At 41.8% G+C, this 21,129-nt stretch overlaps 1 protein-coding gene across 10 annotated transcripts in view; it reads right to left on the reverse strand.

Moving 5' to 3' along the window:
- Positions 1-3,853: 3,853 nt before the first annotated feature.
- The window catches only part of FOXN2 (forkhead box N2), a 35,016-nt gene continuing 17,740 nt past the window's right edge, over positions 3,854-21,129 (reverse strand). For 9 of the 10 annotated variants that reach the window (XM_074817686.1, XM_074817683.1, XM_074817680.1 and 6 more), the window contains 4 exons: positions 17,828-17,952; positions 13,426-13,490; positions 9,065-9,133; positions 3,854-8,625 (listed from right to left, as the gene is read on the reverse strand). In XM_074817686.1, the coding sequence (XP_074673787.1) occupies positions 8,108-8,625; positions 9,065-9,133; positions 13,426-13,490; positions 17,828-17,952 (777 nt within the window). In that variant the 3' untranslated portion in view covers positions 3,854-8,107. The remainder of the gene's footprint in view (positions 8,626-9,064; positions 9,134-13,425; positions 13,491-17,827; positions 17,953-21,129) is intronic. The other variant, XM_074817689.1, reaches the window with a different exon arrangement.

A 21,129-nucleotide genomic window follows, 5' to 3' on the forward strand; every position in this document is an offset into this window, starting at 1 on the left:
TAAAAATTGAAGCTTAATTGTTATTGCCAGCTCCCCATCCATAAGCATTCATTCATTTGAAAACCAGCATTCCTTAGAAAGAAAGTAGGTGCCAGCCACCTGGGCAAGCCATCAAAGAAAGGAAGATTCACAGAATGACAGTGCACTATTTTCCACCTCTAATTGCATCCCATATTTCTGTGTATAGATCAGCACTAGAATGAAATTTGGCATCGAGATCTACCCAGGGTGCTTACGCTTCTCCTTGTTATGAGCTACTATAGTGATAAATAAAACAGCAACACTACCAGGGCCAGGGTATTTGTGAAGTTGAACACCAACAAGTAGGGATTAACAACCACATCGGAAATAATGAACCTTGACAGATCTAGGGTTAAATACTTTAAAATTAGATCTTGCTGAAAGCTGAATCTTGTCGCTTAGCAACGGCTGCATGGGATGCTGCTGTCACTCAGTGGATGCTTCTCTGGGGAGTTATCATTATGCTCACAGAAAATGGGTTATGATTGGGTCAAGGTGACATCATGCAGCACGGCAGCATCATTTTTTTAAGGTAGCATACAACACCATCGCGCTCGAGTTAATACCCAGATTTGTGTAGCCACTTGGAGATTTAAGGAAACATCTTTTCTTTTGAAATGGCTCAGGTCTGCCTACACCTTACCTGCCCCGCAGAAGGGCTCGCAGAGTCTGCACGAAACAGCAGGTCATTTCAGCTGGCACATTGTCGTCCAACTCAACAGGTGGATTTTTAATCTTTTCAAATTACTCAGAGCCGAAAGAAAAGCAAAATACCTGCAACCTGTGGAGGTCTAGCTGTGTATTCAGAGCATGGAAACCACCACCAGCAGTTCAGAAAACATGCACAAAGCTTATGAGAGAGAATAAAATGTACCCTTACTGAAAATAACTGAAAATTTAGTTTGCTGAGCTAATTTTAGCATTTAAAACAACTGGGAACCTACAGGATCTTAGTATGAAACCAAGATACCAAGTTAATTAAATCAAAAAAAGCCTTTGAGGCACAAAATCTATTTTTAAAAGTGATGCTCTGTAGAGGTTGGTATAGACACCTACAGAGGTTTTTCTGAACACCTGCCTGTCAGCTGCAAAGCACATAAGCACATCAGTGCTTCAGAGGTTGGCCTGGTAGGGACCAACCTGAATTTCTACGTATGAAAATACCCCAATGCTTAACTGTTACCAGTGTCTTTGGAATGGATACAGAAATTAGGTATTCAGTCCAATCTAGTATGCTGCCATTAGGGCTTAGAAAGTCAAGGTACTCTGGAAATGGAGATTATGGCAACCAGCATAAAAGCAACACTGGGGTAGACACACCTTTTTTTAAGAAACTGGATGTCCTTCTCTGAAGGTTGAAAGAGCACAGACAAGTACTTACTTGGTTGAGGGTAGTCATTCTGATGACTCAAATGAAGTGTGACAATGGCAAATGTAGCATCTCCTATTAAGACATGAGGCAAAGACACCTTTGATCTGTCCCCACTGTTTTAAACAAAAAAACCCAACGCTGCAGAGAACTGCAAAACGAGCTGAACGACAACATGCGTTGATGAAATACATATCATGACTGACAAATCTTGTCCTTCTTTATTTATTTGGACAAGTTGTGACAAAAAGTAGTTCCTGGTGAGCAGGAAGGTTACCAGGAGAGATCACAAAGAGTCAGGATCCAGACAGATCTCATTAAATCAAGTTCCAGGTCATGAACTACCAACTTTTTCTGCTGACTGGGGCCTCACCGTTTGGCAGTGATGGAGGAGAACAAAGACATGGACATATTAGTTGGTAATAGGATTAGTCAACTGTATGTGGCTGGGCAAAGGCCATGACAAGCCTAAGACATACCAGGCAAAAGTGGTGCTGCAAAGTCAGGGAAATATTAAGGCCTGGTTACAAAAAGCACCAGCACTCTAGAAGAGTGTCTATAGCTCTTCTCGTGCACCTGCCAGCAGGCTGAATTCAAACTGGAATTGATGTACCGAAAAGTGGTTAAGAGGAACGAAGATCATGTCTTTCAAATGGAAACCAATTGATCTTGGTTTATTTAATAAGTCAAGAGCCTAAGGAGGGAAATGATTGCTTTTGTACTGATGCAATAGGAAAGTAAACACTCTGATGTTTAACAAAGAGCTGTTTAAACTAACACTAGCGGAGGGTAGTTAATAATCTTACGTTAGTTTTAAGTAGTTTATAACTGTAAGAGCAGGAAGCTTTCAGGAGAGCCTTCTGGAAGAAAAGGGAGAAGAAACCTAACTGATCTGAAGACTGACAATTTGAGCAGAGGCGATATTGCTTTGCTATCTCAGGTGCAAGAATGACTCCCGTGAGTAAAAACAGGGAAGAGAGTTTCTGTGTCCAAATATGCTGGGAAAATTCACAGTAACATTGCTGGACTACTTCTCATATGCGATTACGTCCAAGCACACCAGATGTTCACAGATACATGTATTTACTCAGACTACTCAAACTAAGAACACTTACAGGTGTCTGGAAGCTTAAGATCTGTGAAAATATAACCATATTCTGTGTCAAATTTAGACAGCCATTTTTTCCAAATAAATCTATTATTTCCTCAACAAATGTCCTTAAAATACAGCTGGTATAAGTGGGTAATTGCTTCAATTAATGCTTTATTTCGAGAGTTGTGGCTCCATACAGAGGGTAATTTTCAGCAAAGTCGTAACTGAGGAAAACACTCTTGGGAAATTTAACAACGAACTTCAGGCTCTCTTAGCACAATATAGTGAATAACAATTAGAAAGATTATCATTAGCATATGATACATAGCTGTGATTTTGTCCAAACTAATTAGAGCAGTTGTTCTTTTATCAGTATATTACGATGAACACTAAATCAAAGATATTAACAGTGCATATATATTCTGTAATTTGTGATTTAAATTTTATTTGATAAGGTGATGAAGGTGTCTTTGTTAAATTCTACCGTATCACTTCAAGCATTGCAAAAGGAACTGATGTATTTCCATCAGGTCCTACAGAGGAAACTTAACTCAGTGATACTAGTAGGTTAAAAATAATAAAAAGAGATGGACCAATGTCTGCTTTTAAGAGAGATCAGCATCACGTCACATCTTGTTTCCCTCCTCTGGTACTTCTGCCTCTCAGGCACTGTAAGGGCACACGTGTGTGCAGGCACTCGAGGGGAGAGCTGCCCGGGGAGCAGCAAGCAGAGGCACATAGGCAGTGGGATGGGGAGTATTTCATTCCTGCTAGTGAAGAGACAGGTGTTCCCACCTGTGTGCTTTCCCTAAGGCCTTAGGGAAAAACCACCAAACAAGACCTACGCAGCTTTATCCAGGGACACGTTTTTTAAATTACCCATCCTGTATTACGCTGTTGATCTCCAAGTATCACACAAGCAACTTGGCCACAGTGATGCAGATGCAGAACTATAAATAATCACAGATGTTTAATCAGAAAAAGATTCCAGTTATTTCTGTTTAAACAAATGCTTTGCACAGGAGCGAAAAAGGTATGCAGTAGTATCTCAGCAATTTCCAAGATGTCAAAACATTCCTCAAGTTCCAGGTTAAAGTGTGAAATCTTGGCCTTAACAAGATGCTCTTAAAATATTACAGGCCAGCTATGCCTGAACCTGACTGCAAGCGAATCCTATTACGGATTGATAGGGTATTTTACAGATGACTTCCACAGGCATGCAACTGTCTTAACCAACCTACAATGAATTACACATTTGGCTTTTTACACTAGTCCGGTCTCATGGAAGAGGTTGAAAGGGGAAGGTGGAGCACTTGGAGCACCATCTAAGACCAGAACCAGGGTCTGTAGATAAAGAGAAAACACAGCGCTTTCTGTTTGCAATGCTGTTTATTTTAGAAAAGCCCCTTTGATCATCTGAATGAAAAATGTGGGCAGAAAAGTCACAAATGTTATAAAACAAAGTTTATTCTGCAATATTTTGTCATAATGAATTGCATCTCTTTGGTAAAAATAAACTTTATAAACATTTTAATTAACAGAGATTAGCATACAAAAAACTAAACCTTCTGTAAATCGTCTTTAAAATGGGTAAAGGACTAAACTGGAGGAAAAAGGGTTAGAATTGGTCACCTACTGGCAAAATTATTCTAAACAAACCCAAGGACATTGCTTATGCTACATTAGAAACAAGCTAACGGGAATGGTTTTAAAACAACTCTGGTTCATTTGATCAGAAAGCATTCTTACAATTCACTTTTAAATAAATAATAGTTACAATGAATTGGCAATTATAAAATGTTTTATATCACTATATGGCAGTAACATAATACTTTTAATTATGCACTTTTTAGTTTGAAGAAATGTACATTTATAAAACAGACTTGATAATGGCACTGGCAGTTAGCTGTGAAGAATGTGCTTTAAGATATAATGGCAGGTGCAACATTTAAAATATTCTACCTTTTCTTTTCAATAAATATTTTGACTACACCATTATTAACCTGTATGAGCGTACTTGGCTTTAGCCAAAGCTTGTAGTTAGTTTTCAGGCTGATGAAAAGTTGCAAACCATACAACTTCCATTTTACAGTTGGATTTTAGAACATTTGATGCGACTTTTGCAAAAGCAGTAATTTAGTATTGGAATCTGAAAGGCCAATACATGTTCATACAGTATTCCCATCGGAATTATCCTGAACAGAGCAGCCTCCCTTGTACACAAGTCTCACACACTTCTTCACTGTATGTAAAGAATTGAACGTGGTTCATTAATACTTTTCTTGCCAAAATATATCCGAGTTCATTGGCATGAACATTTTACATGTGTCACAAAAAACCCAAAACCCAACAATCAAAATAACTTTTAATTATACTCCATTTATACTATATACACCAGGGTCTCTAACTGAGGTGGCAAACAAACCCAAACCCAATGCTAGACAGGTAAGCGAAAGGAAGGGCAGCTATTCTCCCACTACCAAGAGGGGTGCTCTGCAACTGAGCTGGCGGCCTTTGCCTGCCAAAACGTGCGGGCAGAGGTATGGGACAACGTGGTGGAGTAGGTCAAGGGCACAGATTGGCTGCCTTCTCCTTTGGGAGGAGAGAGGGAACACAGCAAAGCACGAAGAGCATGGCCCCGCCGCACTGCTCTGTGTCCCAGGGCAAGGCTGCAATTGCTTCCCCGCTTCCACAATTCCAGTTCTCCCAGGCCAAAAGCTGTAAGGATGGAGGCAGCTTTCACCACTAACTTCTGATTAGTATGGTTTTACTGCTCATTGCATATTGTAAGTTAAATGCATCGTTAGCATCCCAACCCCATCCCTTCAGAAATGCTGAAGTCATTCATTATCACCAACTTCAGGGTTAACAGCGGCAGAGCCACACTCCCAGTAAGAATTAACCTTCTCAAATTTTATCTGAGGAAAAAAAATAATTCAGAACCAAACCACGGAGCCTACTAGGACTGCAGTTTCCAGGATACTTGAACCTTCATCCAGCTTTCACTGGAAGCTACAGAAAAGCTGCAACCACCTTCAGCGGGAACGAGGCAGCACCCCTCTTCAGCAGCGTGCAACTGAAATCACGGCACCGAGCAAAATCCCAGACTGCTAACAAAATTCCTGTGTAGCTGAATCCTCATTTGTCACTGACACAAACTCTGCCCTTTGCAGTTTTCCATCAAGGTACAAAAGCAACCCATGAGCAAAAAGCAGTTCCACCAAGCATTCACATCTCCACATCCCAAAATCCTAAGAACCACTGCGTTGGTACTTAATTTTCCTTTAAATCGCAAGTTTTACCCCTACTATCCATCAGTAACACATCCGGTATCAGATCTAATTGGCTAATGCACCACTTGTGATCTCCAGAAGACATACATGTCTGCACACGTTGCCCTGTTATGAGTGTAGGCTAATGGGTGTTCACACAAAGCAGGAATGCAGCAGAGTATTTTTCTTCCCTTTCAAGAAATAAAACAAATCATTCTTAAAACTGAAGTAATTGGGGGGGGGGGAGGAAGAAAAAACCCACTTTTTTTTCTAGTGTTTGTGCTTTAAAAAAAAAAAAATGTTGGCTTTAAATTCCAAACACAAATAACATCAAATATTTCAGGCTTGATCCAACAGCCATTGAGTCAGCGGGAGCACCACCGTTGTCTTCAAGAGGCACTGGAACAGGCCCTCAGAGCAACAGACCTTCAGCAGCATGGCTGTGTTCATAGTTAAAGTAGACAGTTTATGGCAGTATTCACGAAGACTGACAAATAAGAAAATACCCAAAAAACCCACACTGATCTAAGAAAGGCCTCCAAATAGCCAGAAAAATACCCTGTTAGGGAAAGGTTAACTTTTGGCTGAATCCAATCCATGGTTTTCAACAACCAAAACAGTGGACAATGGCTTCCTAGGTGGCTTTGCTCCTAATTTTCAACCAGCTTGCCCCAACACCTGCTGGAAGCAATAGCTTCATGTGTTTGCAAGAACATTTATGGCACATCATGCTACCTTTCAGAAACAGGAAAGATGACCTTTGATAGTTGTATACAATTCTGCAACATACTTAAGGCATCCTTAAATGTACAGTACTGTTAAAACTTACTCCAACAGAACTGCTTACCCATTTTTGAACAGAAAATTTTTTAGAAAGCCATCATCTACAAGAAGATGTAATTAATCAACCACCACTGATTTTTTTTTTTTTTTTTAAAAAAAAAAAGGAAAAAAGTTTACCATACCCCTAAAACATTTTTGGCTGAAGGATGTGTGGGAACTATAAAGAGATTCTCTTATTGCAAAAATGAATTGTGAAGGAATTTCTTCCCAAAACAGAGAGGTCCTCCTGAGCTACGATGTACACCCAAAGGCTAAAGCCTAGCCTTGCCCATTAGATGCCCCATATGCGGCAGGAGGCTGACAGGGTTCACACAGCACAAGGCACAGTGATCTGAGAAACAAAAGGTATGGACAGCCCATGTGACAAAAACAACAAGCATTGGGGAGGAAGGGACAAAAACCCCAAAAACAGGGTTCACTGATCCAAAAGGAAGCTATTTGATTTTGTCTCAGATTATGGGGCAAGACATTCCCTTTTCAGCAGCTGTTCACCACCTAGCCACCTAAATACTCCACCTCATCCACGCTGTCACCACCATCAACTGTTGGGTTCTTTTTTCCCCAAAAATTGATATAGGGGAGAAAAAGGGTAGATGTTGCAGGACTAGGCAGCTACTATGTATTCAAGAGTGGTGGTAACACGAGGACAACATCAAACTTGGCAAGTGGCAGCTTTCACTGTTGGTTGGCTACATGAAGGCGTGGGTATGCATGCACACATCTGCACGAAAAGGACACACACCCCCCCAAAAAAAAGGCAATTTGTCTTAAGATGAAAAAAACCAACCAAACTGTTTTCCTTCAGGAATCTGACCTGCACACAGCAGGTTGGGGGGAAGGAGGAAAAAAAAGAAAACTGCAGGTGGCAGCCCTTGTCCCCACTCTTCCTGGGGGTACTTAGCGTCTTGCTGAAAGCAGCTCCTGGAGCGCTGCAGGTTTTCAGCCACTGTGTCAGATGGGCTGAAAACTGCAGCCACTCAGAGCTGCTTCACCAGCATTTCCACCGGATCTGTCTCAAAAGAGTGACGAGAGGATGGGTGGGCGGAGGCAACCAAAGCCAGGACTTTTTCCCCCGCCTTTCTTTCTTTTTTCTCCTCCTTTTTAATCCTTTACATTGAAGTCAGAGCCCTTAGACAGGGCAAAAGTCACCTCTGCAGATGGGGCCAGCAGAGATGTAAATATGATCCACAATGTGCATCTGAATAAACACATCTGAGAAAATAAAAAGGTAAAATCAATTATTAAAAAGAAAAAAAATTAAAAAGTGATCATTAAGAAGTATGCTTTCAGGTTTTCACAAGTCATGCATCTCTTCTAATTTTAAATAATTTTTTTTTTTTAGGCAGTGATTTAAAAATAAATGGCTAAATTATAGTTAGCGCCAAAAATAAAAAAGCAATGAGTCCTCTTATGGCTTTGATCTCCCTTGTGAAGGGTAAAAGTAGAAGAGTATTGCCACAATTAAAAAAAATATATGTATATATTCAACACTGACAAACACACTATTTTCTATTTTTTCCTTTGCTTGTGACAGTGGGTCTTTGCAGTACTTATTAAGGAACTCAAGCATGTTTGGATGCCAGCAAGGTGGAGCAGAGACCCTGCTGCTTCTTTCAACTCCTCATCGATTTCTTGACATAACTCCTTGAGTGCTTTGTTGCTAGGCTGACTTTCCTCAGAGGTATCTACACAAGGTTGTGATGCATAGCCACTGTCTCCAAGAGGATCATCTTCATAGTCAACGTCTGTATCCACTTCACTGTGAAATCCTTCGCTGCCATCGCTTCCGTCATGGCTGGTCTTGGAGATAAATTCATACACCTCATCAAGGGAGGACAAGGAAGACACGCTGGACCTAGATGCACAGCGCTGGGAACCCATGCTGCTGGCACTGTAGTTGTGATCCTCCTTTGGATCAATATTAGTGGCCACAGAATCATTTTCCTGCAAATTTATGGAACTGGGAGGATTGAATGCACTGCCGTAACTCCTCTTCTTGGGTGTCTTCAGAGGCTGAGGTTTCTCACCTATTAAAACCAAGATCCATCAGTAAGCAAATACTCCAGTGAGATCACCTGCAAAATGAGCACACTATGGCTGGCTGACTGCAAAGTAAGCTGAATGTGAGCATTTACTGTCATCCACAGAGGACAACAGTCTTCACCTAATCACAACTAGGAACTACAGAAACAGAGAAGTAGCTAAGAAACTCTTCCTACCGTCTAGCACAAAGAGGGCAGGGGAAGAACTTTGCAGAAAAAACAAAATTAATTGGGGAAAAAAAAAAGAAGGTGGTTCTATAAAACTCTGTAATGCTAGCAGAAAGAATAATCAAACCAGAATCGCTTCTTGACTGCTCCTACTATTTGGAAACTAGACCATACTTGTTTCCTAAAACTTTATAGAGAAAACATTTAGCTACTGGGTAGAGCAAAAAAAAACCAGAGTAAAATGGTTTATGCTTACAGTCCAACATCCCTTGCTGAATGGAAGTATTTAACAGCATCATTGCAGTAGCAGCATCGATATCGGATTCTGTGAAGGACAAGCAGCAAAACATTAGATTTCAGGTAAGCCTGACAAAATGAGGTCCCTAGAACATACAAAGAATATATATCTGCATATATTGGCCTAAAATAAAGAGCGAGGGGGCGGGGAAATGTACAAATTCAGACAGAGCATGGCTCCTATACAGTACAATATAGTTATAGAAGTCTTATATGTTAACTATGGTATTCAAAAACTGAATTCTCATAATGCACTTACCAAGTCTGAAGCCAAGAATCAGCGACATTAATTAGACACCCATATGATGATGCTGTTGCTATACTTATCAACAAGTGGCTTTTGTTTGTACTGGTTGAGAAAGATTACGCATATGGCACAGCAAAGCATCTCGGCAGCTTCACACCCTGGTTATGTGAACATGCAAGGCTGAGAACAAACGTGCCCATTAATGCAGCACTAATTCAGCACACCTCTCCTCCAGCAGTATTTTTCACACTAACAACAACTCAAACAGAAGAAATCGAGAAGACGAAGGGGGAAAGGGCACTGAACTGCTCAATCTAGAAAGCACGGGGATCTAAATAACGAATAGGCACTTAAAAAGGTTTAGGTGAACTGCGGTGCTTTTAGCTGTGGTGACAAGCGCTGCTGTAAAACACCATCCTTTGCTGCCCAGAGTGAATTGTTTACATCTCAAAAAGGGCACCTTGAGGATATTATGGCAAAAAGTAGCATTTCTAACCAGAGTCAGGTGAAAAGGAAAAGAAACAAGCATGTTTTTCCCGTTCATTTCAGGACACACTCATGCACTTTAAAAAAAGAGGAAATCCAAGGTCTTCCTTCCTTCACTTCAGCTATGGATGATGAATACTCCTTATACAGGAGAGAAATATGTAAGAAATATGTATGGTGGACTAACCAGGCAGAAGAGGAGCAAAAAGACTTTGAGCTCTCACAAGAGCCTTGGCTCAGAGTCTCAGAGCAAAAGACTACATCTGAGATGTACATATGCACGTATGTACGTAAAAGCGACGAGCGGAGAAGTGGGGCTGGAAGACAACGTGCTGGAAGGTGCTGGCAGCGAGCAGAGCGGGCTCTCGGTCCTGCTGAACAGGAACCGGGGTAGGAACCCTTGAAGTGAAACATCAGCGATGTCTTTTTTGATGGCATTTGTTTTCTTCCCCCCTCATTATATGCATTAACTGTATTACTGAATTTGAAGGGAGGGTTAGTATTGGGAGGGGAACTGCAGAATTATCTGTTTGGCTTCCTTATCTTATATAATCATCCCTAACTTCATCCCTGGTCAAGGAGAAATTTGAGGAACATGACAATTTGAGAATGTTGTACCAATGTGGGAAGGGGACTGAGCTGCTGTTTCCAACAGGGGTTACAAAACATACACATTCCCCCCCTCATTTTTGCTGTCTCTCATTTTAAAACCAGCATACTTTAAGGTCTATTCCATTGCACTCATGAGATTATTTTTTTTGCTCTGTTTTGTCTGTCTTTGGCAGCAATAGAGTCCCTGAATTTACAAGTCATATGTATCCAACTGACAAAAAGAAATTAAAAGAAGCACGAAGAGTTACTTTCCCCCACTACCATAATCAGCAAGTGAAATATTCCCATTCCTTACTTGCTATCAGACATTTTATTTTAACATCTGATGTTGGTATATAAGCACCACCTTGTTAAAATGACAAGCAAACAGAGGCATTAATGCAACACAAAATTACTACCTGCAAAGAACATTTCTGCATCTGAGTACCCCCAAAGAAAGAGGAGAGACACTTCTGCAGCAATTTCTTAACAGTACTCTGCGTCACTGTTAATGTGCTTTGGCTTCACTTGTGATTGCTCTCCTCAATAGAGCAGTATTTCCCAAATTTATGCTTCCCAAGCAGAACTGCTAAGGAAGCACCTTATTACAAGGAATTCTTTCAATCTGTACAACAGCTGCCCTATGCGACCCTGTGAACATTAATGGCTTGCCTCTAATGCCAGGGAGACTCCGCACAAGTTCACCGAGATACAGAAATTCAATGAGAGAAGATATATGTCATTATTTCGGCACCGCCAGTGTAGCAAATTGCAATAGTTAGCATCAGACTGGCAATCTCCAAACCTGTCACAGGACACACCAGCAAAATCATTACGAGAAGGGGGATTTCTTGTATTCTCTAACAAGCCCTGAGAATCCCACATCTAGCAGCCCTGCAGCAGCCAGCCAGCCAAGGATGCTTCCTTGCCAGCCAGGTACCACCATAAAACCTCCGTCTGGATGCATGGTAATTACCATCTATGGACCAGGAAGCTGCTTGGTCTCTAAAAAACCTTGGCTTTGCTGCCTCACCAATGTTTCTGGTTTGTGGCTAAAAACTGAAAGCAACCTTCTCCCCTCAAAGCCTACCGTGCTAGCAAAACCAGAGAGCTGGATGCTCAAGTCCTGCTTCATCGGTGGCCTTTCATTATCCTTTTGAAAGAGCTTTAACAACACTTCTCTACAACAAATTAACACATGCTTACTTTTTCTTGGAATCAGCCATTTGGAAGTTGAGCACAATTCACTTTTCAGCACTTTTTTTAAAAAAAAAAACTTATTATTTTTGACAAGGACAAGCCTTCAATGTATTAAGCTTTAGTGGTGAGGTGCAAAACCTGTGCTCAACAGGATTCTTCAAAAGAAATGCTGTGATACCCAACATGCTGTCCTGGTACCAAGGCCCACTAAAATGTTTTAAAATGAAGAAAACTTTTTTAAAAGTACATATGGGAAAATGAAGTAACCATCTTCTGTTCAACAGCTGTTGCTACTTCTATTTGCATTTGACTGTCGATGAGAAACAGATTTCCATCTTAAATTAGCTTTTTTTAAAAAAAAAAAATCTGAATCTGGCTGGCTGTTTTTCCTTGTGGAAAGCAAAAGTAGAAATCCCTAGGACTGAGCTATAGCCAATTCCTTCTTACTCTAATACTCACTAAAACCTGTAACAGTAGGCTGAGGAAGGGGACACCACAAAGAAAAGCAATGCTGCACTTCAGCAGGGATTCCCTGAAAATAAACAGCAACCCACCCCCCAAATACCTGCATTCTTTCTCAGCAGCAATACCACTCTGGGTTTGTCTGTACTACAAAAGCACAGGTGTACCTACGTCACCATCCCTGGCTCAGCTTCCAGGCTGCTGCTGGCGCATCGCCCGCCCCTGGGGCAGGTCTGCAAGTGCCGAATAACTGCCCTAAACAGCAGTGCCAGCTACTGCAGGGACAACCAGGAGGGACAGGCACCTTCTGAAACATCACCTACAGACAACTATGTTTAACTTGCTAGATGGGGAAATATATTGTGCTACTGAGTTCCTGCCTTGGCTAGAAGGGATCACTCATCCACAGTAACATCCTGAGCATGACTTGGTCCGATCCGATCCTTCTCCATCAAGTTTTGATGGCTATGGTTAAAATAACATTCATACAACATAAAAGCTTTTGGTTGTGGACATCGTTTGTTTTCTCCTGCACCTACTTCATTACTAGTGCAGGAAACACAGAGGGATATAAACTTGGTTGAGAAGCAACACTTCAGCCCACAGCATCAAGACCTGTATTGGGAGTCCATATATTAAACCCATCCTATTCCCCTCTCCCAAAAGTTAAAATGAACAATTTGCAATTTTTAAGGTGACACCTTAAACTAAACAGACATCATGAGGCTAATCTGTTAGCTGGGTTAATACCCAGAACTTAGATCTTCCTGCATAACTACACTGGCAATAACATCAGCTTGTGCCCAACTTTTTGGCCAGTGAGTGAAAAGTAGCACACAGCTAGGAAAGACTCATCTGAAGTATACTTCTAGTTCCACGTTCCCCTGCAAATCCTGTCATGCTCTCCCATCCACCTGTATCAAAGAACCAACTTTAAGGGACTTCTGTGGCCACAATCCCACGAGTTTTACACATTAAAATTTGCTACCTTTTGTTCTCAGTAACCAATAAAACTAGTATAGAGATATGCAGCTTTCAGATTTGTTTTCTAATGAACTATTCATTCTTTAAGTAGGTCATATTTGGGAGTGATACCTGCTAAATACCTTCCTGGTAGAATAAGATGGCCCCTATTACATCTTGAAATTCATTGTATGGATTTAAACTTAACACACAAGCAGCTAATACAATAAGCATGTGTTCTACTACATCAGGGGGTTTTTTGTAATCTAGTAGACCCTTCAGAGCAGGTCCATACATACCATCAGCTGGATTTCAATACATGCTTGTGACTAAAACCAGAGAAACAGAACAAAAGAAAGTTCAGTGTTTACCTTTGAGAGATCGGCCATGATTCTGCTGAAGGACTGAAGTTAGGTAGTGAGGGGATGCTGACCTACTGAAAAAAAATTCAACAGGTCAAAGCCAAGCCCTAATTAGTCAAATGATTTGTACAAAGTATAGTAGACACAATATTATGATCATAGAAAGGTAAAAACAGAAACAACCCAATTGCCACAGTTTTTGCTGTGCAAGCAATTTCTACTGCCCTCAGCAGATGGCTTTACAGATTAGTTGATGGTTTATGTAGCACTATAAGCCATCATCAGCACTTGGAAAACACCTCCAAACACACACACTAAGCAAAAGTCTCATTGGCAAGAGATACTAACTTTTACAGATTTTATGTACCCACCTAAAGGCTGGATTTTAAACAAAGGTATGTATTTTTTAGTAAGTAAAACCTACATGTGAACAAAACATTAGCTTATACAGGGATGCTTAGAGCCCAGAAGCAGTTGTGTCTGCTATTCGAAATGGTGGTGGGAGATTAACAGAAACAAAAGGTAGCGTCATGCAAAAAGCTGGGGGAAGAACAAAAGACCCAAACCAAAATATCTGCTGATTTTAAAGTTATCTGAAGCTGGGCTGTTTTGGTGATGCCGTCTGCTTTTTTGTGTTAGGAGACCAGCTTTGCACCTGGCAAAGTACCACTTCATACCTTACAGAATAAACGGTGAGTTAAACCTTTCACATGGTTTTCTTCTACACACCCAGTCCTAATTATTCAGTTCATTATAACTTTACTAGCAAACAGTTAGAAATACATACAACAGAAATGGTACACAACTATTAAATTGGATGACACATAGCAACGTGCAACTTTTAGAGTATCGTTGGAAGAACTCGAAGGGTGATGAGCAGAATTTCAAGCCCACCCTGTAACAGCAGCCTTATGGGATTAATGGGGTGATTTCTATCGTTAAGGTGTGTTTACCTTCTATATTTATTATATTTAGGCAGCTCTATTTTCCAAAATAAGGCACTGACACAAATCCCCCCAAAATCACAAAGCTACTAAGTGCTTAACATTTTTTTTAATTACCTGTCTAGATCATTAAGGAAAATCCAAACAATTACTTCAGTTTTTAAAAATATCTTTTTAAACTATAATCCTCATTCCTTAAGTTGAATTCTGAAGAAAATATTATTCACTGTTCATTGGCTGGTGCCATGGCTGCACACATCTCGACAACCCTGAGATCAGTTACTCTGCACAGCTGTTAATGAGGGATGCCTGTTTAATACTCTCACCGCTCCGACTTGCCATCATAAATCAAAACTCAGCTAGCCATTGGTAACAGCTCCAAAGGTTGGTATAGTGCAGGAGGAAAAAAAAAAAAAAAAAAAAAAAAAAAAATCGAAGCAAGGTGGCTTGAAATGCATCATCCGAGCTACGTAAGGAGCTCTTGCAGCACTGCAGCCTGCCTGGCGCTGGTAACCAAAGCTACTGGAAAGGAGAGTAATATTTAAGCATCTCCCAATAGGGTAACCAAAGGGAAAAGGATCCAGTGCAGCTGAACGCGAACACGTGCAAAACTCGAGTTCAATGTCTGTTATGTTTTCTTGTAGGGGTGATAGAGTGCAAAGGGAACGGATGCAAAAATGGGGGAAAAAAATTAAAAATAATTTTAAAAGTCACAAGGAAAGCAATGGACCCACCCCAACTTGGCTGGCTCTGCAGTCTGCAGGTAAATTGCACAAAGAGATGCTAAACATCTTCATCCTTTTGCCTGAGCTCAGATCCTTCAAGAATCGTATCCACATAGAGCTTTCCTAGAGCAAATTAACGCATAGCTTGTCTTAATCAATACTAAGCATATGCAATAAGGTATTTGCAAGATGAGGACCCTAGCTGTCCCCAGAGCCCAGGGATACAAACCATGTAGTACTAGAACCAGAATGCAGCTAGGGGCCTCGCACTGACTGGGGGCCTTGCACTGACTGGTTGAACAAGCTGTGCAGAAATAAAATGCACCGGTGATGCCAATCATCTATGATAATACAAATTTCAGTGTAACTAGACACAGATTACAGTTTTGGAAAGCTTCTGCTCAAAGTAACACCTTAAATTTTACTTTAAAATCCTGCTGAATGATAGGTATACTCCCTGCGAACACACTGTAAAATAATTATGAACACTAGCCCTCCCACAGAAAAATTCAGAAACTCTCACAGTCAAATTCTAGCATCACCCTGTAGGTAAATTTGGACAGTCCTTCCAGCCTCTCTCCAGCTCTACCTCTGGGCTTTCTCTTTCTCTCCACACATAAAGCAGCCCCTTGGGGGCCCTTCCCCAAAATTATGCCAGAATTTAAATCTAATCTAAGAATTTTTAAATGTGGGGGGGAAAAAAAAAAAAAAAAATCTGTTTTTTCTGTGTATGACTTAAAGCCACACAGATGTTTTTTATTATTAAAGGAAAAATAAACCAGCTTTCATTAGGGCGGAGTTTAGTATCTTAAAATGTTTTTTTCTGTTTTGTTGCCCTTATAAATACAACCACTGCAAAACCCTTCACGTATTGAAGTCAGTGGGAATTTTGCCATGTGGCTTCATTAGGACCAGGATTTCCTTGTAATTGTGATTGTTGGCAAGTGTGACTTGTTCTTCAGTGAAGGAAAAAAGTTACTGAGAACAGCAGCTTCAAATTAAAGTCCTGATCTTGCAAGTACTTCAGCATTCAGATAAAATCTCTCCTTCCCTACCCTAATTTCAGTAACTTGTATTTATACAAGCTAGGTAAAGCATACTTCAGTGCTTGTATTGTTGGACTAATCTTGAAGACCTTGGAGATATTAAAAGCTTAACTGGTCAAGACTCTGAACGACCTGCCCTAGGCTGAGTATGTCTTGATTCTCTGCTCCTCTGCCTGGACAGACAACATCCAGAGGTTCTTTCCCATCTGTATTATTATCTAAATTTTAAAGTTTGACCATGTCAACATAGACACGGTGTTAAGAAGGCTTCCAAGGACCAGACCTTCACTCGAGTTGCACTGAAAAACAGAAGTCCATGCCCTTAGGTAGAAACATTAAAGCCTACAAAAGCATTATCATCAAGAGTCCAATTACAGTAGTTTCAGTAATCTTTGTTCCCACAAAACAAAGCCTGACAATACCACCAGTCATCTCATACTTTCCAACTTGACTATTTCTTAATACTTAAATGCTTTAGGGTAATTTTAGTAATGCTCCTGTTCCAGTAGAAAGCTAGGAAACAGCACACTTCTGCCTGGCTCATTCAAACCCAAGATGACCCTTTACAGTTCAAGATGGCTGGAAGGTCAGAGACCACTGTTACACCTTGTCTGTTACAAGCCCAAGTGGCAAAGCCCATGCCACACAAATCTTCAGCCACTGACAGCCAGCCAGCCAAGGCTTGCACGAGGGTGCCAGCTCCCAGGGTCAATGTCCCATTGGGCCCTTCGAAATGTCTGCTCAACGTTATCAGTTTTACATCCTGCTCCAGTAATCCCAGTTCCTCCTGTTTGTTAAGGAAACTCCTTGCAGTAAGAATAAGGCATAGGGCAATGTACAGAGACCTTAATTATCTCTTATCTCACCCAAATTATTTGCTGAACTAGATAAACCGGCCATGTGCCTAACCTAAGAACTGAGCTCACCAACAGCAATGTGTTCCTCTCTGCTTTCTGTCCTCCTCCTCTTTGTCCCGCCTCTGTGGGCTGACCCGGCTCTTCCTCTACTGAGAACACACAACATTTACTTCAAATTCTCAAAAGTCTATTGCCTAATCTTAAAATGTGTCGGATGAGGAAGCCCTGATTGCAGAATTCTTGCATGCTGCACCTCTAGAGTATGTTTATGGTAAAGGCTGTTCCTCCCATCCCTGCTGCAAAATGCTTTTTAACAGCCTTGGAGAAAAAACACCTCTCTCAGACCAGCCTCTCTAATCACTTCAGACTGCAGAAAAGTTGATTGTTTTTGACAACAGCATAGAATATATACATTTTATATCCTGACGAGTGACTTACATGAGAAGACACACACCTCCTTGCAAGCTAGCAGCACCAGGCACCCTAGATCAGTCCCAGTGAACTGTGCCTGAAGGAGGATTTTGCTCCACTACCCAGGACTGCCTGCCCTCCAGAGAAATGGGGCTCACCAGTAAGCACCCAGCACAGCCCCAACCTCCTGCTTTTAAACTCTCCCACAGTTATGAAGATGACTTGGACACAAGCCCCAGATCTGCTATCTGGGAAGTCTGAGCTCATTACACCTCCCTGCCTCATCTAGCTGGTCTCAACTAAGCCCCACTCAAATTCTTCTCTCAGGTGGCAGCTGGTAACAACACATCAACATCCGTGTGGGCATTTCCTCTGAGAGGTGGAGTAACGTAACCGCGCGCCCTACTCGGATGCGAAAATCCACCTACCTTGGCGGTGACGCTGGCGGAGTATAAAATGCAAGTGCTGAAGGAAAAGGCTGCTTTTTTAGTGCTTGGACAAGATTAGGTTTATATTCTGGGTCAACACACCATAACGAACCTTTTCCATTCACCTGCAAGAAAGAAGAACTGCAAATTAGAAAATCCAGGGGCCAGGCTGTTACAGTCATTTCTAATTTAACATTCTGAAGACACAGTGCAGTGATGTAGGCATCCACCACTGTACAGCTGATGTACATCATCCTCAGGCAGCTCCATTGCCTGCCTGGAAAGCAGATGCTCCCAAACTGAGCATATGGTCCTGCGACCCTTGTTATACGGTATGGAAGCACCCATCTTGCAGTTTGGGATAGTAACTCCACAGCCTCTTCTCTAACGCCCCACTTCCACTCATGCTTGACCACTGAAAGCTGTAAACCTTATTTTAACACTTGGTAAATACAGCTCTAAGTTTAAGGATCTGTCCCGGCATCAATGGACTGATCAGCAGTCTTCCATTTAACAGGTTTCTGAGTAAGTAACCAAAGCACCTTTCCCTTCACTTAGATATGGCCACATACTCACTTAACTTTACATCATCCTGTAAAAGCATCTTGCCAGATGCCCAGCTACAAAATGGATTATTCCCACTTTTTCCAAAATCTGAAAATCTAATTAACGTATTTTTGATACGCCTAACAATGTAAGCACCACTGTGCTAGTCATTCTTGATACTAAATTTGATCTATCAAAAAGTTAAGCAAAATAAAGCACCTCCACTCCTCTCAAGGGTTTCTTCACATATTTACTATATAAAGAAAAATGGTTTTTAAGCCTGCTAGTTCTTGCAATAGGAAGAGGAAAATTAAGTAGGAAAAGTTGAAACACTTCTATAATCACTGACCTGACAGATCAGCTAACAGCTCTGTGGGTAGCGATGACAGGTTTTTAGGGTGAAAACAGGTGTTACAGAAGTGGTCATGCACATGGCAGAAAGATGGGGCAGCTCTACACCTCAATGGGAAGACCCTTCTAGAGGATTTTTGGGGAAAAAGTCTCAGAGCAGAAACCCAAGCTCCATGGAGCACCTCCTGTGAGCCCACAAGGCCAGCTGGCCTCCTCCAGCCAGTATCAAGGGGGTATTAATACCATTTTATGGATGGACACTCCATGACTTACTGAAGACTGGAAAGGACCCCCAAAGCACATAAGTCTGTGGTCCTATTTAAGTCATGGGGCTTTTCCTGAAAAGAGGAAGTACTTTGCTATCAGTGTGAAAAAATCAAATCAGGGAGTGCTCCAGCTGAGAGATGCCACTCTGTAATTTTAGTTAAAGACAGTGCCTTTCATAAAGATCTTTGAGCTGCAGCATCTCTCAGAGTGATGTATTTTTTAAGCTGAACCTTTCTTATCTTTTCATGCTAAAACTGAGCACAGCCTGTAAGATACCTATCAAGGTATCTTTACCTACCTTTAATTAAACAGCCATGGTGGCTGGCAGGATGATTTGGCCAACTAGGTGCTAACAGGGGGTATCCTCCCAACTGGCTCAATCCCTCATCTCAGTGACAGACTAATACCCTGATCCCCTTCCTTGCACCTCTCCCAGACCCTTTCCCCAACATCCCAACCCTGTCCAACTCTTGGTTTTGTTTCCCTCCCACCTTTGGTAGCTTTGAGGCTGTTGCCCTCAGGGAGGGCCAGTAACTCCCCTGACCAGCAAACCACCACCCTACACTGTTTTATCTGCTACTTTAGCACTTTGACTTGACACCTAATTCAGTTCAGCTGGGCCTGCAGCCAGCAGGGGTTAGTTTCCTCTTTCATCTTCCCAGCCAGGTACTCCCACTAGCTTGCTGCCCTGACAACATAATACAAGGATTTTGGGTGGGTGTTGCAACAGCAAGCTGAACCAGGGCACACCCTGGAAGCCTTACAGACACTCAGTCTAATGCAGGATGCAATGAACAGCAGTGACTTCTTTGGGTAGTTAGATTGGGTTAGGTGTAATGTGAAAGCACGCTTTCACCCACCATTATTTGTACTAAAAGCAGACACTGAGCAAAAGAGATGATGCCCATGGGGCTGCTCCTGTGCACTGTTTCACTCCCATCAGCTGCTTAGCAAAGACACACAGTGAACATCCAACACAAGCCTGAAGTTAGGGTCATGCTTTAGGGAAAAGCCATGCACAGGGAGCTGGAAATTCCACAGAATACAGGTACATCCAGCAGTCTAACCACAGCAACAAAAAAGACTGCCATTTCTCCTACCAAAGACTAAGCCTAAGATGATCTAAAATGCTAAACTGCCTCTGGAGGTTACTATTTCATATCAACAGTGGGGCAGCTGTTGATGTGCTAGCTGAAATGCAGGTGTAACTTTTATTTAACATCAAGGGAAACATCCCTCCAGAGTCTCTGCAGAGCAACCACCAGACCATTTTGACTCTCCATCTCAAAATGAGCGGGTCATTGATATTGTTTTTTAGTCTATCATCTTTTCTGCATCTTTCTAACAATTTTAATTTGACTTGCAGTATTTTATCTAGCAAAATAAAGGAAGGAAAATAATTCCTACATTTTGAAGCATTTGGGGCTATTTCGTAGACAGTAAGTTTCCAGCCCTCAGCATTTCAGGGCTTGATTATAGCAACAGGGGTTGGAAACAAGATGCTCGACATGGTGCAGCCTTATCCTTTACCACCCCCCCACCGCAGTCCCTCCCCTGCCTGCAGAGAAGTACAACCAGTGCGTATGGCCAGTCCAGCGAGGAAAGCCCAAGAAGCAACCAAAGTGGAGCAACTCAGCCAGCACCGGTGGTTCGGGCTCGCTGCAGAGGCAGACACCCGTCCCTGTGCTACAGAAAGCCCTCCATGAGCTTCAGCTTGGGCAGCGGCCCCAGCTCCATGGGGTATGGGCAGTTCTCACCAGCTGCTTCCACCTGAGCTAGGTGAACCGCTGGAAAATACTCGTGTGTGTGTGTGTGTGCATGGAGGTACGTGGCATATTCATCACGAGGTTTATCAGATAATAGACATCTCTCAGCTATCTCTACAGGCTTTTAGATGGGACCTGCTCTTTACCCAAATATTTGAACAGATTGTTTACCACCATCTCTTGTCAAAAAAAAAAAAAAAGACAAACCCTAAAAGAAAAAAAACCCCACCCTAAAACACATATCTATTAAGAAGAAAGAAAGGGAGATCTGTTGAAGATATTCAAGCCCTGGCCCCCCCGACCTCTGGAGGAAACAGTGGCAGGGTCACATCATGCAAACAGTGGCATGCCAGATTGATGCTTGATGTGGAT

This window comes from Strix aluco, chromosome 3 (genome assembly GCF_031877795.1).
Source record: "Strix aluco isolate bStrAlu1 chromosome 3, bStrAlu1.hap1, whole genome shotgun sequence".
NCBI classification, from domain to species: domain Eukaryota; kingdom Metazoa; phylum Chordata; class Aves; order Strigiformes; family Strigidae; genus Strix; species Strix aluco.